Here is a 26,636-nt window from a genome sequence, read left to right as displayed (position 1 = left end):
TTTCCCTCTAAGGCTTTCAACTTTGGTTCTCAACATGTTTTTGTCTCCTCCATAGATCACCTGTAGGGCATCCCACATCTTCTTAGTAGTATCACATCCTTTGATGTTATCAAACTTTGAGTAGCGTAGGGCAGATGCAATCCCTAACATTGCTTGATTGTGTTCTTTCTTTTGTTTCAATTGATCAATAGTGGGGGCTCCAACTAGATCAACATGCTCAGTGGTTAAGGGTTTCAGAGATGTTATTGATGTGGATTTACATGATGGTGTTGATTCTGATATGGATCTGAACATATATGTTGTTGCTACGATACTAAAGGATATGAATGTTGCTACTAATGTGGATTTTGATGATGTTGCTAACCTATATGTTGTTGGAGGAATGAATATACATAGTGCTATCAGTATGGATGACATAGGGTTATTGTTGCATGTTCTTGATATGGATTCATTTACTATTGATTTGGTGGAGGATTTTCGTGTTATGGATTTATATGCTGATGTTATTATGGATCTAAGTTCATATGTTGTTGCTGATTATGTTTGTGATTTGAATATTGTTGCTGATCTAGTTTTCATGTACGAGGATGTTTTTATGGATGTTTGTGATGATAAGTTGTAGAGATTACTTGACAACCACCCCCCACCCCCCCACCCCCAAAACAAACAAACAATCTCTTTGTTTTGTAGGTTTCATATATTGAATCAATGAATAGGTTGTGGATCCAGATACCATTTTGGCTTGCTTTAGAACTACAAAATCAAAATCAACATCGCACACTGACATAAGAGGCACATTGCACCCTTGAAGATCTCATTTTGCCCCTAAAGATCCATCTAAAGCATTTGTAATATCTAATTTTCAAATTAGAAAAAAGTTTATCAATTTAAATTAAAAAAAAAGTATAAAATATTTAAACTTCGAAAAATAAAATATTTTTTCATAATAAAAATATTATCATTAAAAATAATTTATAATTTATCATATAAATGTAATTTTTACATTTATGTCTTAATTAATATTCTCTTTTATTAAATTATAAATATTACATATCTAATAATCATATAGTTTCCACAATTCATTATGATAGTATTGAAAGCTTTTGAATTAAAAATTATACATAGTTTAAACCAAAAGCTTTTAATACTATTGCATATCTTTTTATTAATATCAATATTAGACATAGACTTATATTAGTTTTCAATAATTTATATTTATATTTATATATTTATTTATATTTACTTTTTGTTGTTTACTTTTTTTTGAAAATAGCTTTTACATTTGTGTTGTAGGATGATGTCTTTAAATATTTTATGTTTTTATTATTGTATTATTTATATTAAATAATTTTTTTAAAACATGTAAATATGTTTTATAATTTAATAAATCAATAATTTTTATTTTTATTTATATATTTATTTATATTTACTTTTTGTTGTTTACTTTTTTTTGAAAATAGCTTTTACATTTGTGTTGTAGGATGATGTCTTTAAATATTTTATGTTTTTATTATTGTATTATTTATATTAAATAATTTTTTAAAAACATGTAAATATGTTTTATAATTTAATAAATCAATTAGACTTAATTTAACAAACACTTATTTTAAAAGAAATATTTCAATTTATTTTACCTATTTTAAAAAAAGGGATATATTAGTTAATACTAACTTCAAAATAATTCAACCTCACTAATTCCAAATGATACACATTCATCAATTTTATACTTGTATATTATTTATTTTTATGCTTGCTTTATTTAAATGTTCTTTAATTTTATTCTCATATCATTTAAATTAAGCAAATTTTGCTAAATATATAAATAAATTTTATAATTCAATAAATCAATTAAAAACATTTATTTTATATTTCAACATACTTCTAAACTTACTCTATTTGTATTTAGATCTCTATTTTTAAAATGTAGGAAATAACTACTAAATTAGAGAAATCTGGATATCTCTCACCTTATTTTACCTAATTTCTTAATAAATAAATATACTAGTTAACACCAACTTTAAAATAATTCAATTTAGCTTCTATTTCTCAACTTATTCAATCTATATTTAGCTATGCACGTTTAAAATGAATCTTTACAAAAGTAGAAAACAACCACTAAACTTGAGACTCCACCTTTATAATTTTTCAAAAAAAAAAAAAAAACATATATATTTTGGCCAAACGCCCAGGCCAGCCGAACATGAGCTTCACGTTATTTTTCTTTCTGGAATTCAATATTTCTTGAGGTGCGACGTCAGCAGTTCGATTCCCTCCAGCAGCGAAAACTCCAAAAAAACTCTCAGAATGAGGTCAAGTAATTGGAATTCAAATGGCGTGAGATCTGGAAAGAGGTCTTCTGCTCTGATATTTTTGGGGACAGGAGCTTCTACGGGAACTCCGAGCCCAGTGTGCCTCTTGCAGCCCTCGGATCCTCCTTGCGAGGTCTGTCATAAATCCATGGCGGCTCCTCCCGAAACAAATCCTAATTACAGGTGACGCTCACAATTTTACTAAAATGTTAAAGGCCAATGCAAAAATGTCGTTTTTAAATCTTGGAACTTTTCTGGACAATTCAACGGTTATTATGTTACCAGGGTAATTTTGTTATTTGATTTTACGATATTTTATGTTAGTGCTAAAACCGTGGTTTTTATGTGAAGCTCCGAATTGGAAAGGTGATGGTTTACATTCTACATTAGTATTGGAAAAAGAATCGACTTTGTATTTTTTTTCCTTTAAAAAGTTAAATTGATTGACTCTTGTTTTATGAGTATGTTTTATAAGAATGAACGAAATATTATATATTCATTGTATTGTATCAAGGTGATGTTAATAAAGATAGGGAAAGGCGGTGTTGTAAGTGTACTAGACTTGATGTGGAGAGATATGTAATTAAGTACACGGACTTAAATTGTGAAGATAACTCTCTAATTAAGTACGTGGGTTTAATTGTGGAGAGAACTCCTTAGTTCCTTAGTTAAGCATGCACAATGACAATAAAAGTCTCTTTTGTACAAATCTCAAAGAAAGTCAAGGACTTAGATTAAGAAGTAAAAAGATGAACGAACACGATTAAAAGATGAGAGGAAAGTGAAAAGTGAAAAGGATCAAGAGGTTAAATGAATACACGGATAATATTAAGAAGTTAACTAAACATAATTGCAACCGGAACCTTCTAAATTCTTAAGTGCACTTAAATAATAACATAAAGATATGATTGACTAAAACTAGATATTACTCCACTAATTTATTAGAATTTTTTATTTTTTATTATTTCTATATAAACTTATTATTATTTATTTTTATTTTATTTTGATATTGAATAAATATAGAGAAATAATGAAATTAAAAAAAAGGGCAAATATCAGCATGATATTATTACTAATACAAATACAAATAAATAAATAACTTTTTTTACTGTAAATATGCAAAGTAATCATATACCATCCACTTCTGTAAACTCAAAAACTAGAAACTTTCATAATTAAATTAAATTATAAATTTCATTAACAGCACCCTTAAAATTATTAAAAACTATCGCAGTTACAGCCCCTAAAAATGGGCCTCCACCTTAAATACTGGACACATTACCCAAACGCCCAGGCCAACGGAAATTGACATTCACTTATTTGTCTTTCTCGAATTTAATTTGTCTACACGCGACGTCAACAGTTCGATTCCCTCCAGCAGCAAAAGGAATTACAGAATGAGCTGCGAAGAATGTTGCTGCATTAATGAGAACTTGAATGGCGTCGGATCTGGCAAAGGGTCTTCTGCTTTGATATTCTTGGGGAGTGGATGTTCTTCGGGAGTTCCCAACCCAATGTGCCTCCTGCAGCCGTCGAATCCTCCTTGCGAGGTCTGTCATAAGTCCATGTCGTCTCCTCCCGAAACAAATCCAAATTACAGGTGAGGGGTACATTTTTACTAAATTGTAAACGCGAATGTAAAAACGTCATTTGAATCTTGGAACTTTTGTGGACAATTCAACTATAATTATGTTTACAGGTAAACTATAATTATGTTTACAGGGTAATTTTGTTATTTAATTTTACCATATTTAATTTTAGGGTTAAGAGCATTGGTTTAGAGTAAAGCTGTAAATATCAGTTGTCTGGGTTAAATTGAAAAACCGGTGGTTTAGATTCTGCATTTTCTAAATAATTTAATGATATTTAGTTCCTGAGATTAAAAATATTAATTAAAAATAAATGCTAAATGATCACTATTCAGTTTGGCCAGTGGATATCCAGCAGTTTGTGCATTTTTCGTAAAATATCTGTGTACTTTGTTTTAAACAATGTATTACAGCCCAGGGGATCGCTCCCTTTTTATTAATGGATCAAAAATATGCATTTCATATGATTTGGGCTGCTGCCCTTACATCTACACAAGGGCATTGACCAGAAAAACTTGGAAGCCTTGTCTCTAGAAACTAAAACTTTGACACGGTATAATTGCAGATCCAGCAAAACTGGAGCCTTGCATATGCGTATTTGAAACCATACAGCAGCTGGATGTTAAGTCACAAGGTTTGAATTCGAATTTGAGTTTGTTGATCATAAAATTTGGATGAAATTTTGTAAGGGTAAAAACTCAAAAAAAAAAAAAATCGACATTAAATTTTACTTGTATATATTTATTTATTTTTAAATATAAGTAATATATCCACAAAATTGTCAAAATAGTTTGACATTGTTAAATAATTAAACTAAATAACTCAATATTGTTCTAAAATTAAATAATACTATTATAAATAACAATTTTATATCAAATATCATAAAATTTGGATGTAGTTCAGAAAGGGTAAAAATTCACTGAAATTTGAACTTCATGGATGAAATTCAGCGTATGCTATGACTTAGGCTGGATTATTTATATTTTGAAATCTGAAGTGTAACCCTATTTTAAACTCTAAAAAATCCAATCACAACCTAAAATTTACAAGCCAATAAAAAAAATGTACCTTTTCAAACATAATAAGCTTGACTTAATTAGCCTATCCTTAAGAGCTTGTGGATAATAGTGAAGTGTGGTTGACTGATAATGCAAGCATGATGCAGGCCTAGACTAATTATAATTATGCATTGAAATTAATTATTAGTAAGTGTTTATATCGAGTAAGATTGGAACCGAAGACCTCCCACATAAGAGGCTTACATGTTGCCATCATGTTGTAGGCTCTTGCCTAAGCATGATTATAGCAATGAAGAACTGGAGAAATGGAGATTTCACCTACTTACAGTCAATTAATATTGAAAAATGATTTCTCTCCAATTAGTGAAGCTAAGTGGGTTCTATGAAGCTCTAATAGGTATTCTCCAAGCAATATAGATGTCTCTTGAATTCCTTTAGATTCTAGATGGGCAAATATGCGAGAAAAAGTCTTTTATTTTGTAAAAATCTCCAAGAGATTCAAGGCCTCATATTAAGAGGCTAAGAGATGAATGACCATGATTAAGAGGTGAGAGGAAAGTGAATAGGATTAAGAGGTTTAATGAATAGAGGGATGATATTAAGAGGTGCATTAATCATTTAATGGGTATCTAGTTGAATGAATTCATGAAGGAGAGAGAGAAGGGAGTGAGGCACTGATATGATATTATATGATAGATTTTAATGACGTCCACGAGACTAAAGTAGTCTATGGGACCCATGCAATCACCCTCCTGAGTCAGGAGTGGAACTAGTCAGTTGTAAAGTTTTGGATAACTTGTCTCTCCTTTTCTGAAGTTTAGTAATCAAATCCGCTGCTCTCTTCACTTGATCTTCCTCGAATAAATAGTTGAAGTCCTTGTTTTGCAATATTTTTGTATAACCAGATCTGATGTCATTGTAAGCCAGGCAATCCTTGACAAAGTGCTGCTCTGTCTCAACTATTCCCATATTACAAAATAAACATGTTCTGTCTGCCCACTCTACCTTTGGAACTTGCCACCTACCAGTTTCACATCGCAGCCGATGTGAACTAGTTCTAAGTTGTGCCATCAACATTTTTGCTTTCCAGTTAATAGGTGCTCTTATATATGCCTTTTCATCATGACTATAAGTGGGATTAAATTCTTTAATGTAATAGGATTTTTTCCGCCCTGTGCATCTTGTCCACAGAATATTGTGAAATTTTTCATTGACAAACTTTTTTATTTCTGTAATGTTATCCGGGCAAGTTTGGATGTTGATATCCCATTTTCGCATCCATTTGTCATTTTGCTTCATCCATGTGCTTTTCCGCCTCACAAGTTTTTCCTCTATGATCAACTTGGGCCAACGATGTGTTTCCAGACCTTGGGTTTTCTTTAAGTAGCTTATCATTCGGACCAAAGCAACGGCTTCTAATGGATAGGAACCCACCTCCACCAAAAGGATCTCATACGGAACTGTGGTCTTGACTTTAAGATTGCATGTGATGAAGTGTTTTTGAATTCTTTCTACTTGTTGCCATTTTTGTTCGGACATACTACCTCCCCACACTTCACATCCGTATAAAATAACCGGAGTGACCAGCAAACCAAAAAGAGTTTTCATGGTCGTCCAATCCCATAATTCTGCGTTCCTGCACTTGTTTTGTAAAGAGTATAACGCCTTCCAGCCCCCTTGGATCTTTTTTGATCTGCAAGTATCCCAATTGAGTTTGTTATGAAAATCAATGCCCAAGTATTTGTACTCTTCCACAATCTCAAGTGGGCTATTTTCCAATAGAAACTCGTCTTGTATGCCCCTATTCTTCTTCAACGAGAAGATCATAATTTTGGTTTTACTAGTGTTAACTTGCATTCCTACTTCATGACAAAATTTTTTAAGTGCTGTCAAGTGCTCTTTCAAACCTTTAGCTGTTCTAGCAAAAATTATGAGATCATCCGCATATAAGAGCAATCTTATCACAAAGTGGGCTAGCTGCATCCCCTCACCATTGGTCTTGTTTATCCACTCTTCTAACTTGTCAATATAGAGCCCGAATAATGTTGGAGATAGCGGACACCCTTGCTTAACCCCGATGTTGCTGTCATAATTTTCTGATAGCCCTTCTGTCGTTCTGATTTTAGCTTTGACCTGCTCATAATATCTGTAAACTGCTGACCTAAGTTCTTTAGGAACTTCCAACTCTTCCATTCTATCTCATAATTTATTACGTGGCACTGTTTCGAATGTTTTTTTAAAGTCCACGAAACAACAAAAAGCCTCGTTCCCCGGAGTGTCCCAAACTTTCTCAATCAAGTATCTAAGAGTGATGCCATGATCTATAGTAGAGTGCTTCGGTCTAAAGCCTGCTTGCCCTATTGCACGTTTGCCTTCTGTTTCAGCCCAGTTGCTGATTTTTTGTTCTACCAAGCTGCCAAATAACTTGCCAAAAAGTGGATTGATCATGATGGTTTGGTAATTAGAAGGATTATTTATATCTCCACTTTTGTGGAGTGGGATCACCACACTTGTTGTCCATTTTACAGGGAAACCTTCTATATTGACACTGTTGAAAATTTTAGTGATGTGTGGTGTGAGGGTTTCAACACCCCATTTTAAATATTCAGCTTGAAGCCCATCTATATCTTGCGCTTTACCGGCAGCTAACCTCCTTATGCCTTGGATAATATCATTTTCACTGAATAACTCCCCTGTAGTCTCTGTTTCCATGGTTCTACGTTCTCCTAGATCACACTTGTAGAGAGTCTTGGCATATTCCAGCCATTTGGTTCCTGTTATGTTGTTCTCTATCTGAGTTTTTCTCTGTTGAAGTTCTTTCCAAAACTTTCTGGGGTTTTTTTTACCAAGATTAATCAACTCGATTCTTCTCTTATTTACATATTCTCCTTTCTTCTTTTTAATCAGCTGATCATACTCCTTTCTACTTTCTTTATTTATGTTCTTTTTCCAATTTCTTTTTGCTGTTTTGCATTCTTCATCAAACCACAAATTAGCCGGAAAAGTGTTCATGGCTTCTCTTGTGGCCCTAGATCTTTTACACTCTTCCAATGCTTTAATGATAGTAAGAACAAGATTATCCTTGTCCATGTAATGTTGTTTATCAGACTCGGGATGGTTTCCCAGAACTCTAGACAGCCGCAAAAGAGAGTTTTGGAAAGTAGCATGGTTTTCTTGTGTCATTAAAACTTTACCAATCGGAATCCTCTTCCTCTTTTGTAAAGGTTTTGGGACAATATGTTGATCTTTAAAGTGAGTGGCCACCCTTATCAAAATGGGGTTATGATCAGATTTTATCTCCATGGGGCAGTCCTCTATCTTAAAGTTAATTATCTTTGCGACATATTCTTGCGAGCATATTACATAGTCAACAACACTTTGTCCATTGTATCTTTTGCATGTGATTCCACCTGATTTAGGCCACTTTTCGAAACCATTACATATGACCATGTTATATAGGCAGCATACACTTAGTAATTCAGCACCAAAATGATTAATCTTTCCCATGCTATCCTGCGAAGATCTTTCCCTTTTTTGTGTCCCTTCTTCTTCAAGCCAAATTGGATTTCTGCTTTCACTGTAGCTCTCCTCAAGATTGAGAGTTTGGTTGTTTGCTGTTCTAGCATTGAAATCCCCTATTATCATTATTTCCCCTAGAGAGCTAAAGGCTGCTATGTCTTTTTTGAGTGCAGCGAATGGGTCTTCTCGATCCAATCTATGCTTTTTATACATTTTTGAGCTTTTTGGGGCGAAGTAACAGACAACCACCCTTGTAGTAATTTGATTCTTTGTAATTTTAATCCAAATATACTGCTTGTTTACATCTTCTTTCTCTAAGTTTACAAATCTGCTCCAAGTTTCTTTTATTAGAACGGTGATGCCTCCATGCCCCTTACCATTATCTATCTTCTCATTCCACAGTGATACCTTCGTATACCCTTCAAAATCTGGAACCCTACATCCATCATGCTCATGCGTCTCGGTAAGCATAATGATGTCATTTTCTTTAGCTATCGACCCTAACCCAGGTCCTCTTCTCCAAGGATAACCTCTACAGTTCCAACTAACTATAGTTAAATGTTCCTAGGTGGGCCCGAGTTCCTATTTATTGTTTGTGATTTTGTCGCTAATTTGGGCTTTGCCATTTTGTAGCCACGCCCACTTGCCGTTTTCTCTCGCTGTTTTCACTTTTTCCCATTCCTTCCGCCTTTCTTCTTGCTGAGTTACAGTGAGGTCATCATCAAGATATATGTGTGTGCCTCTAAGAAACTTCCTCTTACTGAAAATGCTGTTTTTATCTCCTGTATTCCTCATTGTCACTCTAACATGTCTGTCTTTGCCTCCTCTAATCCATTTTCCGATTCTTTGTGCTTGTATGGTTGTTTCATGCCAGTCTAATTGGTCTTTAAAAAAGTCTTTAACTAAATCCGTTGTTTTCTCCTGTTCTCCATAGTCTCGTAGTCCTTTGATGATAATATTTGCTGCTTTCTCATTTCTTTCTTTTTCCTCTTTAATCTGTCTCCGAACTTGCTTTTCTATGTTGTCAATAGGAGTGTTTGCTGGTCCCTTTACTATGTTAGCCCATGATCTAACTTCTTCAATTTGTTCTCTGAGTTGATTCTCTTTTATTTCCATATTGGCCATGGCATCTTGTATATTTTTCATTTGCGGAGTTTCATCTCTTTCCGTAGCCTCTCCTTCTCCCGTAGTACTTGCTGCTGTCCTCTTTTCTCCTACTTCTTTCTTTAACAATATTAATTCATACTCTCCTTTTTCCATATTAAATTGCAATTTTTGAATTTGTTCTCTAAGTGATTTGACCTCCGCTGTCAATTTCCAGTTATCCTCAGTAACTCTTTTCATTGTGATACTTTCTATTTGGCTCCTCTCTTCAAGCGCCCACACCCTCTCCTTCATAGCTACCAAATCATTTACAAAGATGTCTGGATACCACGTCATAGGTGTCCTTGTGGGGCTGTAATTATTTGGCAGCCCATCTTCCACTGTGTCTATCACCTGAGAATTATTTGTCTTCTCTTTACCGTTAATATCTTTGATATTATCAAACCGCTTAATTGTTTCAGAGATTTCAGTCAGCCTCAGATTTATTTCTGCCTCCCTTGAGCTGTCTGAGGTATGTGGAATCGATTTCGGAAGTAAAGCTGCTAACTTCCCTCTTTTTGCATTTTTAAACTTTCGTATCTTTCTCCGCCTAATTATTCTTTTATATTGCTTGGCATTCACATAGGTGTAGATTCCTCCTGTGGGTGGTCCACTGGCTTGTGAGAAGCTCAAAGTGTTTGTGGGTAAATTACCATTTGTCCCTCCAAGATTGAATGAACTTGCGTGTCCGGCTGAGTGTCCTGGAAGAATGAGGAAACTCCCTTGATTCCACTTGATGATGCTGCTGTGCATTAAACTATCCCTGTATGTCAGGACCAAGCCATTGTTACCAGAGATGTCATTGTGTTTCGTAGTTTCTCCCAGATTAGTTTGTTGTTCTGCTGGTACAGGTGCCCTGACTATCAGATTCTCTGCCACCTTGTTACTGACAGATCCTGTGTTTTGCAAGGTGGACCCACCTAGTTCTAGCTATGTCTCTATTATCTTTGATTGATCAATCAATGATACTTGTACAAGTATCTTCTTTGCAGGTGTTTCTGTGATTTCCTCATTTGTTCCTTCCATGAGGACACAATGGTGCTTTGATATATATTCTTTATGTTGTTTTACCGTTGTAAATTTACCAAAGCCAGGAGCAATAATAAAGGAAGCCCAAACAGGTGTACATTGAAATGTAAGAGGTAAGAATAAGGGAAAAGGCGTACCTGGGATCTACCTCTGGAAGCCCGCAAATATGGACCCACTAGTAATAACAAAGCCTTTAGCACTGGATGGCTGGGCCCACTAGTTGCCAAGACTGTCGACCAAACCAAATCTGCCTCTGCACCGATTGCCGTTGTTGTTGACCCTACCTTGAGAGAAGAAACCTTTGATATCTGCACTACCTATGTAATGTGATCCTGCCTACGTAATCTGCCTGTTTTATCCGCTCCTTTTATCTCCTACTGCCTACTGCCTACTCCTTTATTTGAAAGTGCAGAAGAAGAGGGCCCTACACTCTACGCATGTCAAACGCTTTTGTCTCCCACTCGCACAGTCTTCCACCACGCTATCTTCCTCGCCAAAACTCGTCCTGCTAACGCCGCAGCGGCTATTTCTTCTTCCTCGTGGCTAGCAGCAGAGGATTGTCATTGCCTCAGACGCGACTTGCGACTTGCGAGAAGCCAGGCACCGGTAAAGAGTCTCACGCTCTGCCAATTTTTTCACGGCACAAGATGCTCGTCACCTAATAAGCAGGTTGGTGGAATATTATTTGTTTTTGGACTTATCACATGACTATGAATTTAGATTATGATCCATGTGACCAAGTTAGAGGGCTATGGTTAGATAGGAGAGGATAATGAATTAATCAAATAAATAGGAGCATGTAATAATTAATATTTGGAAGGGGTGGGATGAAGATAATTAAATTAATAATAAATATTTATTTTACTACAGGAAAGAAAAGCTTAATGAATGAATTAATTGAATATAAATATTTATTTATTTAACTTGAGAGGTTAGAATAATTAAATAATTATTTATATTTATTTAATTAAGGATGTTTTTAGCTGCCTACAAATATGTTATCCCAACAGGGAAATTGTTTTTTGTGACAATTTTTTTTGCCTTTTTAGAGAATGAAAGGGACAATAAAGGGTACAACTTCAAAAAAAAAAGCAAAACTTTAAAATATATAGGGAAATATTAGATATTATATAAAACATGGATAAAGCATGCTTATATACATTATAGAACCTTAACATATAATGTTTGTGTTAATTAATTTAAATTAAGGGTTCACATGAGAGTCGAAGCCAAACAAAATATCATAACTCAAAAATTAGTACAATGAGACATCTAGGGGATGTTCTTGAGGTGTCCTTGAGTTCTTTCAGTGAAGAAAGCTCGAGGACACATCCGTTGGTAACAATGGTCTACAAAAAGTTAGCCCAAGTGTTCCTTGTTGATGAACTTTGGCAACCATTCAATCCCATTTGTCTGCATGAGTCCTAGTATCTTCTTGAGGAAAGCAACACCTTTTGTGGCATTTTGGCAATTATGAGCAAGACTAGTGTGCTTGGAGGTGAACACAAGAGAGAAGTTTTCCATCTTAGAACCCTTGTCTTTAAGCTAGAGGAAGTAGGTAAAGGGGTTTCTTCCCTGAAATTGGCCACCACTAGTTGCTCTTCCATATCTTCTAGAAACTACATTTTTACAAGGTCCAAAGCTTTGGCCATCTACATTGATTCCCAATGGCCATAATCAAAGCCAACAACATTGAAAAGATGCTTTTGTAAGCTCTATGCTTGTGGTTTGTTGCCAAGAATTCCTCTCCTAGCACACACTTGGCAGCAAAGAGGATTAATTTATGGTGAGTTTTGAAGTTTCTTTTAAGTCTTTTCTTTGTTATCTCTCCTAAGAATGTCATTTGCTTGAGCAAGCTTGTCAACTTAATGGGAGTTTCCATTCTCGCCACTCTTGAAATTGTACCTTTGACACTTTGAGCAAGGAAATGTACACACTTCCAAAATTTTAATCCATTTCCATCCATATGACACATACATGGGTATTGGTATTAATTTTGTAAGAGTAAGAGATTCAAGAGTATGTCCTTAGCTAGCTTATGCATTTACTCTAACTCATCTTGAATATTATTCTTCCAAATGTTTTGGATGTTCCATGCCTATGGGGCCAGTTCTGCTACTCATCTTGATTTGAAACTATTTCAATTCTCTTGATCTTGTTAGTTGCCATGTCGATAAGGCTACGCACCTCTGAGTTGGCCTCATGGTAAATGTAATTAATAAGAGAGTTGTTGAAGTTTGATAGAATGTTGAGGGTTGTACCTAATAATTCTCTAAGCTTCCACCCTTTCAAATATTTCCTCCTCAATGTATATATTTATTTTATTTAAAGATGAGGGGTAAAACTTTATCATTCACCACAGATCAATGCAAGGGTAACTAAGATCTAGGGTGATCAATTGCTTCGGTTGGCCCTACTATCCTGTGGGTGGGTATTTTAAATATTTCATCAAACTGAATAACTGAATTTGGCTTCCTTGTGTAAAGAAATAATAGGTGGCGACAACAAGTAGAGCAGAAGAGTCGACTCGAACAACCAAGTAGACAAGGAAAATACCCAACCAATCAGGACTCAACACCTAAGAAAACTCTCATGTCATCCATAACCAACTCTTTTAACATCCGAGATTACTCCAACAATAAGAGACTCCAACCCCCAATATTCTATGTACCCATCCAATTGAAGGCCCATTTTATTAGACAATCTGCCATCTAGTGCAATCTCGGGGAATATGGTTGAAGAAATTAAAATCCAAGGAGATGCTCAATCTCAAAACGTAAGATCACCAAGGCTAATTGCTATTTTGATCCCTCCACATACCCCTTATTCAACAAATCAATCACAATTTCCGAGTCAAATTCACATCTCTCTCTCTAACCAAGAGCACAACCCTTCTCCAAAGCAAATAAACAACATAGGCTTCCATTAGATAATTGATGTGGTAGCTTTTTTTACATAGAGAAAAGAAACTCAACAACCCCAAAATTATCATCGCCAACACTACCAATCCCAACATGCCTAGGATTACCTCTAGAAGAAATATCTGTACGTATCTTCAGCACCCCTTGTAATGTCCCCAATTTTAATAAAATACTTTAAATAATTAACTGTTCCAAATTCTAAATAATATAATTTGGACCTTTAATTAAAAAATAAAGGGGCTCCATTTTTAATAATTATTTGTAGGTGTTTGTCACATCAACATTCTTTTGTAAACCCTCAGGAGTTTTGTTTGAAGGGGTATTTATGTGCGGCGTGTAGGAAGTTGTTAGTATGTGATTTGGTTTATCTTTGTATTTGCGAATTCCTGTTGGAGTTCTGGATTGTTCGCCATTTCAGAAGTGAAAGATCTTCCCTACTTGGCTATTCTGGTTTTGGTGGGATTTAACCCTCACCCTGGCAAATAAGAGCACCATCTTTGCATGCGAGTATTAATTGGAGGTTATTTGTTTTCAATATCTATTCATGCTTGGTATTTATTTGATGGATTTGGTGTCCTAATATTGTTAGCATATAAGTTTGTATTCTCTCTCCAATCTTTGCGCAACAGCTCCCTCCATCCGTCGTACTACATCCCTCGCTACTCCATCCTCATCACACTCCACACATTGTGTTAAGTTTGTAGTTACAGTCAAATTGATATGACCATGAGTTTCATTATTAATGATAATATAAATATTCTTTTATATATATAATATAATATATATATGACATATATTACATTATATTATATTATATTATATTATATTATATTATATATATAATAATAATAATAATAATAATAATGATGATGTATATGTTATACATATGGTTAGTTATATTATTTTATACTAACTAATGATGTTTAAACCTTGGAGACATGTCTCTTCAAAAACATGTCTCCTTCTCTCATACTTATATGAGATCCAAATCTGCATTTGAAACATATCTATAACAATGACAATATTATTACATTTGCAGACACGATCCATGTTACTTAACATGGTATCAGAGCCAGTTTGCAAATCAAAGAAATAGATCTATGTAAAATTGATACAAATACATGAATAGATATACCAAACGATCAATCTCATAGAAGAAAATTACATTTGAAAAGGCATTTATTACTGGGCGGATCATGATGTAGGTGTTAGTGGTGTCGGGACACATCATACCTACATATAAATCCATGATTGTTATTGGATAGGTAGACCCATCGTTGACAAATAAAAAGAGAAAATACTTTACATAAGTACAGAGCCGCAAACGAAGAGGACGTTTAATCATAAAAGCAACATGCAAGTTATGAGGAGCAAAATGTAAACTCGGTTGTTTAATTAGTAGAGTTAGAAACAATTGAAGATGGATCGAAACGAAACAATGCTTTGAATTGTCAATAGCACAGAGTTACTTGCTATGGTGGACAGTTCAATGAAAGAGGCAATCAAGGTATGGGGTAAGAATCAAGGATCAAATGACCTGGTAATGCAACACATATAATAACACAACACGTGGGGTAAAAATTGCCAAAAATAATGTAGCTAAGCATAAAAGGACTTAGCCACGATAATCATCCATAGACTTCAATCACGTCTCCAAATATGATGTGCTCCAAGTCTCATAAATCACCGTTCAAGCATCAATTTTGGTTCATCATTGCAACTCTTAGTCTTTGATGCCTCTTTGGAGTCACTTGTCTTCAGTCATACCTCTCACTACATATATCGTGAGTCATGATTGTTTATTTTAAATGTACCAGAGACATCGCATATACAAGAGTCCATCGTATTCACATTGGAACTATCTTTTTGTTTTGTTCTCTTTTCTATAGACGGTTACTCCTTGATGTTATATTTCCGTTTGCAAACTTGTGAAAAACATGTGTGGTTTTTTTAACTTGCTTACAAATCTTGATATAGAATTAATGCTTATATCTTCTTCTCACAAGAATAGATTGAAGCTTGCCACATGTATTGAATATGTGCGAGCAGAGTCTGATAATATTCTGGGTGAAAAGTTAGGCCTAGAAAAGATTTGCGGTGAGGTGTGCGACCTCTCACTGACGTTCAGGAATCTATCACGATACACTTACTAATTTTTCATTTTGTCAGCATATGGCTATTCCAAGTTTAACATGAATTTCAAATTTACATTGACTATGGTGGCATATGTGCAACACTTCAATCATAACTTTTCTACTCATTTGCTACTGAATGTGTTGATGATTCTTTGCACGTTTCTCTAAACTGTTTCATGCATTTTGTTGGTGTGATTGCAGTAGTTTCCACCTGTGTAGGGCTTTTCTCCTGTTCTTGCTTTCACTTGCCTCTGTCAACCACCAACTAGAATTCTACAACAGGCTTGATAACTTGTATCAGATATTATCAAGCATCTCTTGTAACTTTGATGTAGTGTAGTCTGTTGTATATGTACAGTAATTGAATTTTGCAATCACTTCCAAATCTATCAGTATACTCTAGGCACATCATAGTGCCAACACTTCTGAGACAAGTCTTTATTTGTGATTGTTCATATAATTAGATCAACTAGAACTCATTATATACTCTCCATATGTGCTAGAGTGTCATATCTTAGGTCATCAACAATGACACTGTATTTATGTTGTCTATTAACATCTCTCCTTGTTGCTATGTGGAGGCTATGAAATCATATTGGAAAACAATGACATTGAACCCTGTTTATTAGTCTATAGGGAAATACACTGTCATGAATGAGAAACATTATAGTCAAGCTCAAAATATAGTTCCTTTCTCTCTCATGACAATATTGAAAAGCAATAAGCATAGCATTAAGTTGCTGATAGTGTAGCAAGAGAGGTTTCAAACTCATTTCATCAGCTGTGATATTAGATAAACTGATCAAGTAACAATATTCCTTCCGTAACATTATTCCTTGAAGACATAAACAGGGTTGACAACTTCATACATAGACATATGATAAATGAATAGTAATACATAAAGTATTGATCTTCCAAAACACATTAGTGATTTGTTTAATGACAATACGTAGTGAGTATTTGGAGTGGAAAATTTTGATGTATCAATGTTACATCATTAAGTTGGACCAACTATAAAAGATCGGCCAACTATGGACTATCATAAGGGGTGGAATATTTAAGGAAGAGGAGAAGTTGTATATGTGATTTTAAATGGAACACACTGCCAACTTCTCATTGCAGCAACACAAAAGTTATTTAGTTATTTCTCCTCCTCAATGTTAGGAAGTACAAATTTTATTGAGCATTCCTCCCTAATCTACATAGTGCGTTTCAACAGATTGCATAGATGGCAGAACTCATTAGGACAATGGTTTAGTTTAGTAAAATGATAAATGAGTCCTTAATAGTCAGTAAATAGTACTCACCACAAAGATGAGATGTTCGAATAATGGGCATGTGATGTTCTAAAAGAGAAAATAAATACTTCAAGCACATCAACAACATTAATAGTGTTATTATAAGAAATGGAGTTGAAAGTTCGACCTGATCACTTCTATTGCAATCTCCTATAGTACAAGTATACTAAGGTTCTAAGATCTATTAAATTGTTGATGTGATGCAAAATTGTTGAATGATATAAAAGTGGGAATTTTACATTGTGGGGGGAATAATAATCAATGTTCCTTTCCCACTATTTGGCAAATCCTTACACAGAGGCAATTTTCTTGTTTGATGTATATGGACCTTCATTGGAGCAACTTGTATCAAGAATGTTAATGTGCAGATAAGTATTCATTATCTTTGGTTATATATTTACTTGCTTCTTATTTGTAATTTCTATATATACTATAAAGTTTATTTGCCTTGATCTTTTCCTTTATGGTTGAGGATATTCTTATAGGAAAAGAAATTTGGTACTTTAAACATGTTGCCAAATATTTTGCAGACTCAACCTAATGATAGTAGCTCCAAAGACCATGATGATCAAGATGGATAAAATGAGGCTCTCATACTTGATTGAGTTTATGAGATTCTTCTACATTAAGATGAGTATGACACTTCTTCGAAGACAACACAGGAGCTTAGAAGATTGATACTTAGACGGAGTCTAGAAATACATGTAGGTGACTGCATGATGTTGAGGGGCCTACTCCTACATATATCATGAGGAAGTGATGACTTATTAGCAGAAGATTGATATCAGATTTAGAGTGAGTTTGACAGGCATCCTTGGGTGAAGAGAGTTTTTTTGAGAAAGTAACTAGAGGACTTGATTTCCTAGGATCGATGTTCAAAAGGAGAAAGTTTGAGATGCAATCCTTCGTAGATGGTATTTTTTCAATGAGGTAAAGTTCTAAGAGAGCCTTTTTAATGCGCTTTTGTCTAGGAGAGAGAAGTATGAGGTGAAAACCCTCTATTCCACCCTCTAGTAGCAGCTATGGTGGGTCCACCCTCTGTCTTGGTTCATGGTGGATATCATGTGAGTTACTACAGGATGCTGTTGTAATTATGTCATGAAAGATGACAATCTATCATTGATGTATATAATTAGAGGGGAGTTATTGAAAGGTAACGATCTTATCAATAACTGGACTTGTTATCATAACAGACTACATTAAGTTGTTGTCCCGGTGTGTTGGAAGTTATGATAATGAACAAAAGGTAACTATTGTAAGGTGATGATCTTATCAATAGATGACCAACCTTCTAACATCAAAAGTGTTGAAGGTTATTGGTGTCATTGTTATAGGCCGGATCCAGCCGGACACATTGATTTCCATCATGATTATAGGCTAGATCTTGCCGGAGATCATGAAAATTATTGGTGTCATTGTTATAGGCCGGATTATGCCAGACACATTGATATCCATCGTGATTATAGGCCGGATCTTGTTGGACATCATGAAAATTATTGGTGTCATTGTTATAGGCCGGATTTTGCCGGACACATTGATATCCATCATGGTTATTAGGCCAGAATTTGCCAGACACCATGAAAATTGTTATGGTTCTTTGAGCCGGATATTGCCGGACACCATAACTTAAATCTATAATAGACCACACTTAATATGGTATTCAAACTTATATTGAAGTTTTAGTATTTGTTTAATTTCCCTCCTTGCTAAAAGGAAAAGTGTTGAGAAATTTAGTCTCATTATGAATTGTAGCAAATTCCATATATAATATATGTGTGTGTTGATGGATTTATGTTGATATCCGTAAATATGCCATTCTAGGAATATCATACTAAGATGATATCTCTTCGTATACTCAAGAACATAATATGTGTTACAAGATTCAAGAAGAGTTGGCAGATTAACGGATTTCCGGATGATTCATTGATTAACAGAGGAACAAATGTGTTCCTTATAAAGAATTACAAGGACGTTGTTTCTTTTAGAAACAACGTAGACTGAATACGGAATTAGAAACAAAACTAGAGACAGGATAGGAAACATTCCTATCTGGACTGAAGAAAAAAGAGACAGGATAGGAAACATTCCTATCTAGACTGAAAGACGGACTACAGACAAGTAGTTGACTATTATAGAAAGTGTAAGATATTATCTTAATACCCTCCCTTAATGGTCAACGTACAGATGTCGGAACATTCTGTGATAATTGAGACCCTCCCTGGATCTACAGAATGTTGAAACCAAGAAGCTTTGCCAGAAGAGTGCTATGACTCAAAATAGGTTGCATTTACAAAACTTCGTTTTTGTGGAAAAAACGGTAAAACCTAGAATCTCACACAACCTTGCGTATTACAGACAACTTGAAATGATTTTTGAGGAGAAAATCAACAAACCCAGAATCTCACGCAACCTTGCGTATTACAGACAACTTGAAATGATTTTTGAGGAGAAAATCAACAAACCCAGAATCTCACGCAACCTTGCGTATTACAGACAACTTGAAATGATTTTTGAGGAGAAGATCAACAAACCCATAAAAAACAGAAACAGATTCAGAAGGCAAAAAATGCAGCTTCGCCTTGATCAGGACCTGGAGAAGTCTGACGCTGCGTAACACCCAGAACAAGTTGATCGGTGTTTCGATATTCGAAGATTGCGATGATGCGCTGCTTCCAAGTTCCATAATTGCGACCATTGAATTTGGAATTATTCTCGAGCAGAATATTTGTCAGAGATGCCATGGCACGTTTTTCAATGAAAAACTGTGAAAATCTGTGAAGGCACGTTCTTCGAGGCAAAAATACGAAAGACCCAGAAGAATCAAAGAATGACCCAAAAGAGAGCTCGAAAAACCTAGGAATCTGCTGTCGTTTTCTAGATCTGCTAGCTCGAAAATCGAGGCACAAAAATCGAGGCACCCAGGAAAAACGGACGACAACCCAGTTGAGCTCTCGAAAAACCCACCAAGAATCTACAAACAAAATATTTTTTCGACCCCAAAAATTAGGGTTTCGAAAAAAAACGGCCCAGGCTGAAAAAAACTTGAAAAAACTTCAGATTTCTTGATAAAAATGGCAGATTTTTTTCCAGGGAGAGCGCAAATGATGAAGAATGCAGACAAAACGAACTTATCCTTGACCCTACAATCGCGATTTTGCTGTCAAATGAGCTTGAAAATATATGGACGCAAGTTGCAGAAAAAAAATTGCGAGCTTTCCCAAGGATACAGGCACAGATTTTGCAGACCAGGAGGCAGTCGTGAGCAGATAATTTCAAAAGAAATTATAAATTTTTCGAAAAATTGCTTATCATGGCTTTGATACCATGTAACAAGATTCAAGAAGAGTTGGCAGATTAACGGATTTCCGGATGATTCATTGATTAACAGAGGAACAAATGTGTTCCTTATAAAGAATTACAAGGACGTTGTTTCTAAAAGAAACAACGTAGACTGAAGATAGAATTAGAAACAAAACTAGAGACAGGATAGGAAACATTCCTATCTGGACTGAAGAAAAAAGAGACAGGATAGGAAACATTCCTATCTAGACTGAAAGACGGACTACAGACAAGTAGTTGACTATTATAGAAAGTATAAGATATTATCTTAATAATATGTTCTATATCAATCCTTCCTAAGAGGGAGTGTTAAGTTTGTGGTTATAGTTAGATTGATATAACCATGAGTTTCATTATTGATGATAATATAAATATTCCTTTATATATATTATATATATAATATATAATATATATTACATATATAATATATAATATATATTACATATATTATATTATATTAATTATATATATATATATATAATAATGTATATGTTATACATATGGTTAGTTATATTATTTTATACTAACTAATGATGTTTAAACCTTGGAGACATGTCTCTTCAAAGACATGTCTCCTTCTCTCATACTTATATGAGATCCAAATTTGCATTTGAAACATATCTACAACAATGACAATATTATTACATTTGCAGACACGATCCATGTAACATAACACATTGCACACCACACGTCTGGCAACAACACATTGCATAGACACCACACCACCACACGCCTAGCAACCACACACTACACACTACACACTACACGCTACGCGTCCCTCAACACATGTCGCATGCCATAAGCCTGGCAACAACACATCACATGAACACCACACGCCTAGCAATAACACACCACTCGAACACCACACTGCACACTGCATGCCTGGCAACAACATACCGTACACCGATGCCATACGTCCCTCACTGCGCACTGCACACCGCACGTCATTAAGCTCTTAATACACACTCAATTTATCTCACTGCACCTAGCCTCCTGTCTTCTGTATAGTCCTCCCTTTCACTAAACGGTTTCTCTATTTACATTGTACAAACAAAAAATTGAGATTTTAACTCAATTACTTCCTGTAAGGGGAGAAATATCCAAATTTCTTGTAAAGCGAAACAATACAGTGGTATCAGAGCTAGTAACTTTGCCAACCTGTTGGGAGAATTGAAAATTTGGACTTGGATCACACTATGGCACCCAACGATGCCATATGGTCTCTATTTCAGTTTACAGCTAATCGGAAGGCACATCTGTTGGTCGAATACTCCAAGAACACAAGCATGCAAACTGATGGATGGTAACATTCACGATGACCGATACAAGGTAAGCAATGACATCATCTACTACAAAGACAAAATCTATTTGGTACTCGAGTCGAGGATGAAGGAATGGATTCTAGAGGAAGACACCTGCACAAATATCATCAAACCAACACCCAATGATCATCTTTATGGAAATGTGGGTTCTATTAGCAACCCTTTGAATGAGCAGGCTCTATCGATGGTTGTTCAACTTCATGGAGATGCTACCAATGATTCCTTTGAAGAGCAACCACAGTTGGTTGAATATGGAGTTTTTCCTTTGGTTGTGCATAAGGCGTGCATCACTCCAATTTTTCCATCTGAAGGGCTTCCTCATGCAAACAATAGAATCTACATGAGTCGTGAGGTTCCTAAGGAGATTAGTGTGTGTGATACCATGAAGGTTTTGGATCAGAGCACCTATGTGTTTTATGAATGGCTTCCATGGGTTCTTGGTGGTTTTGGATATTGTAATGTTTATATCAAAGTGGCGCAGCGGAAGCTAGATGACAAGCTACTCATCTCGGTTGAATTCAGTTATGCACATGTGATCCTGAAGAAGCATGGAGTTTTCAGCAGATATAGCAATTTGCATCTGTGCATGGTTTGGGATCCTGGAGTTTGTAAATTGGTTAAGGACAAGCAATCTTTGGGCGGCAAGGATTTGTAATGTCCCCAATTTTAATAAAATACTTAAAATAATTAATGGTCCCAAAATTTAAATAATATTATTTGAACCTTTAATTATTTAATAATGGGCCCCAATTTTTAATAATTATTTGTAGGTGTTTGTCGGGTTGGCATTCTTTTGGAAAACCTTGGGAGTTTTGTCCGAAGGGGTATTTATGTGCGGTGTGTAGGAAGTGGTTAGTATGTGATTTGGATTATTTCTTTGTATTTGCGAATTCTTGTTGGAGTTCTGAATTGTTCACCATTTCGGAAGTGGAAGATCTTCCCTACTTGGCTACTCTGGTTTTGGCGGGATTCAACCCTCACCCTATTTCGTTGCCTATAATACTTTGCTCCGATCTGGCATATCGGAGCACAATCTTTATATGCGAGTATTAGTTGGAGGTAATCTGTATTCAATATCTATTCATGCTTGGTATTTATTTGATGGATTTGGTGTTCTAATATTATTTGCATATAAGTTTGTATTCTCTCTCCAATCTCCGCACAACACCTCCCTCTCTCCGCTGTACTACCTCCATACTCCATCCTCACCGTACACCGCACATCACACACCACATGTTTGGCAACAACATACTGCACAAACACCACAACACCGCACGTCTGACAACACCACACTGCATGTCGCACGTCCCTCATCGCACACTGCACGTCGCACGCCATAAGCCTAGCAACAACACACCGCACAAACACTGCACCGCACACCGTACACCTAGCAACAACACACTGCATGAACTCCACAAACACCACACCACACATTGTACACCTGTCAACATACTGCACATCGCATGCTATTCGTCCCTCATCAACCCCTAACAGAGTTGTGAACCTTTTAAGTTTTTAACAAGGGTTCAGTCCTTCAAGAAGGACTTTTCCTCTAATAGGGACATATGTACTAAATGCATTGTATCGACTTGTCATAGGGTCAAATCTTTTAGCATGGATATTTCTATATTAGTATATGATCTTGTGGGTATCATCCCCACTTGGATTTTTTGCTTTAAAAGGGTTATCCCTGAGAACAAAAATCCTTGTGTTATGGTGTTGGCTTTCTTGTTCTTGTGCATTGTTATATTGTTGATTGGTAATCAATTTAATAAGTTTTGTTATATTGTTGATTGGTAATCAGTTTAATAAGTTTGAATTTCATAGTTATTACCTAAGTCACAACATATGCTTGATTTCATCCATGAAGTTCAATTTTAGCAAATTTTTACCCTTTCCAAACTTCATCTGAGTTTTATAATATTTAATATAAAATTGTTATTTATAATAATATTATTTTATTTTAAAATAATATTGAGTTATTTAGTTTAATTATTTAGCAACGTCAAACTATTTGGACAATTTGGTGGATATATTACACTTATATTTAAAAATAAATAAATATCTATAAGTTAAATTTAATGTCAATTTTTTTCTGAGTTTTTACCCTTCCCGAATTTCATCCAAATTTTATGAATGGTGAACTCGAACTCGAACCTTGTGACTTAGGTTATTACTTACAACTTATTCACCACCCCCCTCTTAGTTGTGAGGTGTGGACTTTGGTTATGAAAAAATATAGCAAGATGCTAAAATAAAATATTCTAATACCCTCCCTTAATGGTCATTTCTATCAACTACACCAAGTTGCAACCTAAACTTGATAAACTTATCCTGATTGAGAGACTTGGCGAGGATGTCTCCAGTGTTTGTCCTCAGTGCATACATGCTGCAACATCACTGTTTCATCTTTGACAAGCTGGCAGATGCAGGGACAATGAAGATTTACATGTTCTTTTGTTTGATCATGGAAGATTTGATTTTGGCTAGCTTCAAAACTCCCTCATTATCACAAAACAGGGGAGTTGGGCCTGCTTGAGGCATATGCAAGTTGGCAAGCATCTGTCAAAGCCAAACTGCCTCACAAGCTGCCTTAACTGTTTCCTTGTATTCAACTTCTGTAGATGAGAGAGATGCTGCCTGCTGCTTCTTGCTGGTCCATGTAATCACACCTATGCCCAGGCCCCAAACTGAAAATATATTCAGAAGTAGACTTTGGATCATCAATAAAACCTCCCCAATCTGAGTCTATATAACCAATGAGCTGAGGATTTTGACATCTGCGACACAAAATGCCAAAATCAGGAGTGCCCTTCACATATCGCAACACATACTTTGCGACAATCCAATGTTCAGCCTTTGGGGTTGTCATGAAGTGAGAAATATAGCTGTCTTCTCCGGCAACAATTGTGGCCACTGATCATCAACGACCGATAATTTGATGAGTGTCACTGCTTCACTATTTTTCTCGTTGTACTTGTCTTTGGTTTTTCCTGCTGCTGTGGGTCGAGATGCAGCACCTAGAACAACCTGATCAAGAAGCTGATACTCAAATATCATAAGCATTTGTTGTTTCCATGTGTAGTAGTTACAACCACTGAACTTTTGACTATTCTCCAACATGATCTTTGTCAGAGATGCCATCCTTGATGCTTGCCAATGCAGAAAATTGAGGAAAAACAAACTGCAGCAGCAAGTGATTATGCTGGTTAAAAAATATCAAAACTTTGACAGATAATCTGAGACACAAACCCCAAGGCACAAACTTTGAGACTCATACCAGAAAAAGAATATCGACGTCTAGTTTCATAAACTTTAGGTTGTAGGTAACCAAATTGTAAAAAAAAGAGCAGAGATGGCAGACAAAGCAAAACAGAAAATCAGAAATGTAGAAAACCTAGCTGTTTCCCGTGTATAAATTGTTTTTGCTGATGAAAATGAATGTTGTATTATATAGGAATTGCACTGCCATGTTTCTAAACAAAACTAACATATACTAAAGACTGAAATAGAAACTAACTAAATAAAATAAATATTCCTAAATGACCAATTAATAATAATTACTTTAACAAATAGCACACCCCCAACCACAAGAAACAAAAACTCCACCCCTCAAACACCAGAAATAAGCAACAAACCTAACCCAAACAATGCCAATCCCAAACACCCCAGCAGAAGTAATAAATCCTAAAGCCTCTAGCCAATACCTCTGTGCCCTTCAAAACATCCTAGTCCACACCTAATGACAAGTTAGTAGAGGCAATAGCCTTTTATGCACCCAGCCCACAGCCCAAACAACAACAGTAGTCACCTCATGCAGCTAGCGTGGCGAGTAATGCCTCACTTGTGTGCACATTTACCTAATTCCTTAATGTGTTTATTGTGACATAAACACCCAACCTGGCTTCTAATTTGAACACTGTTGCACAACTTACTTTTTGTAATTTTTAAGGAGTTTTCCAATTTTTTGTATTTTTTTCCTTGTAGAATAGAATCAACAATTTCTAGAGATTTGAAATGGACATTTGTCATGTCCCCTTTTCAAATAATTAAAAATAATAATCTTTTCTAAGACAGACAGGCCCAAAAAGGTGAAGTTTCGAAAAAAGGGGATAATCTTTGGAAGCTAATGGACTAATAAATGAAAATTATTATTAAAATATGTTTTATTAACCCCTCTTGGACGTGAGTTAGGGTTATGCCCTCTTTTAAGGAGTTTGGAGGCATTTTGGGCTCATTCCAGAACTTGATTTTTGCTCATTTCTTTGTTATTCTTCAGAGGCTGCCAAACCTGTGGAGAAGGAGACCCAAGAACGGGAGTTTGTAGGTTTCCAGGAAGGCTAAGGACGGGAGTTTGAAGCCATTCCATGTGCATGCTCATGCAGAGTTTGCCTTTGTGTTGAACAGTGCAGATTTGTGGGTTTTCGGGTGTATATTTTGTAAGAGTTTGGTGTTTCTAGTTGAGTATTTCATATCAGTTTGGGTTGCTGCTGTATATCAGACTTTTAAATATTAAAATAGAGCTGAATATATGTATTTGGATATGATTATACTTCTGTGATAGATTATTAAGTTTTTGTGGTGATTCTGGGCTATTTTGTGCTATTTTCGGGAGCCCGATGAGTATTGTTTTTGTCCTCCGTTTGGGAGCTATTGTGTGCATATTATACAGATCTAGAAATGTCATTTTATAAGCTGTTATGCTGCTCAAATTTCTGTAACAATGTCCACTTTCAGATTTATTAATAATAGGTGAAGCTGTGAAGCTTTTGGCTCTATTTCTGGCATACCCGATTTAGGGTTTCTTGAGAAATTTGGTGAATTTTTGTGATATTAGTTGTTTGATCTTGAAAATCTGATTAGAGGCGTGAAATATCATATAAAATCAGAAAAGGGACATTTCAACATTTGGGAAATCAAACTATCTGGGAAATTAAAACCACGTTGCACTTTATTTGCATAATCATTAATCAGAAATACATATTATTTAAATGGCACCTAGATTGCACAATT

The 26,636-nt window shown here is 35.3% G+C and overlaps 1 protein-coding gene across 1 annotated transcript in view; it reads left to right on the top strand.

The window, feature by feature from the left end:
* The first annotated feature begins 3,601 nt into the window (after nt 1-3,601).
* LOC149528337 (putative hydrolase C777.06c) overlaps nt 3,602-26,636 on the top strand; it is a 103,966-nt gene continuing 80,931 nt past the window's right edge. The window contains exon 1 of the mRNA XM_089811699.1: nt 3,602-3,909. Within this exon, the coding sequence (XP_089667825.1) occupies nt 3,707-3,909 (203 nt within the window). The 5' untranslated portion in view covers nt 3,602-3,706. The remainder of the gene's footprint in view (nt 3,910-26,636) is intronic.

The sequence above is a fragment of the Cupressus sempervirens genome, chromosome 11 (genome assembly GCF_028749045.1).
Source record: "Cupressus sempervirens isolate cs-2001-9-10 chromosome 11, ASM2874904v1, whole genome shotgun sequence".
Taxonomy (NCBI): Eukaryota; Viridiplantae; Streptophyta; class Pinopsida; order Cupressales; family Cupressaceae; genus Cupressus; species Cupressus sempervirens.
The sequence above is the reverse complement of the archived record's forward strand: the minus strand, read 5'-3'. Positions and strand labels throughout refer to the sequence as shown.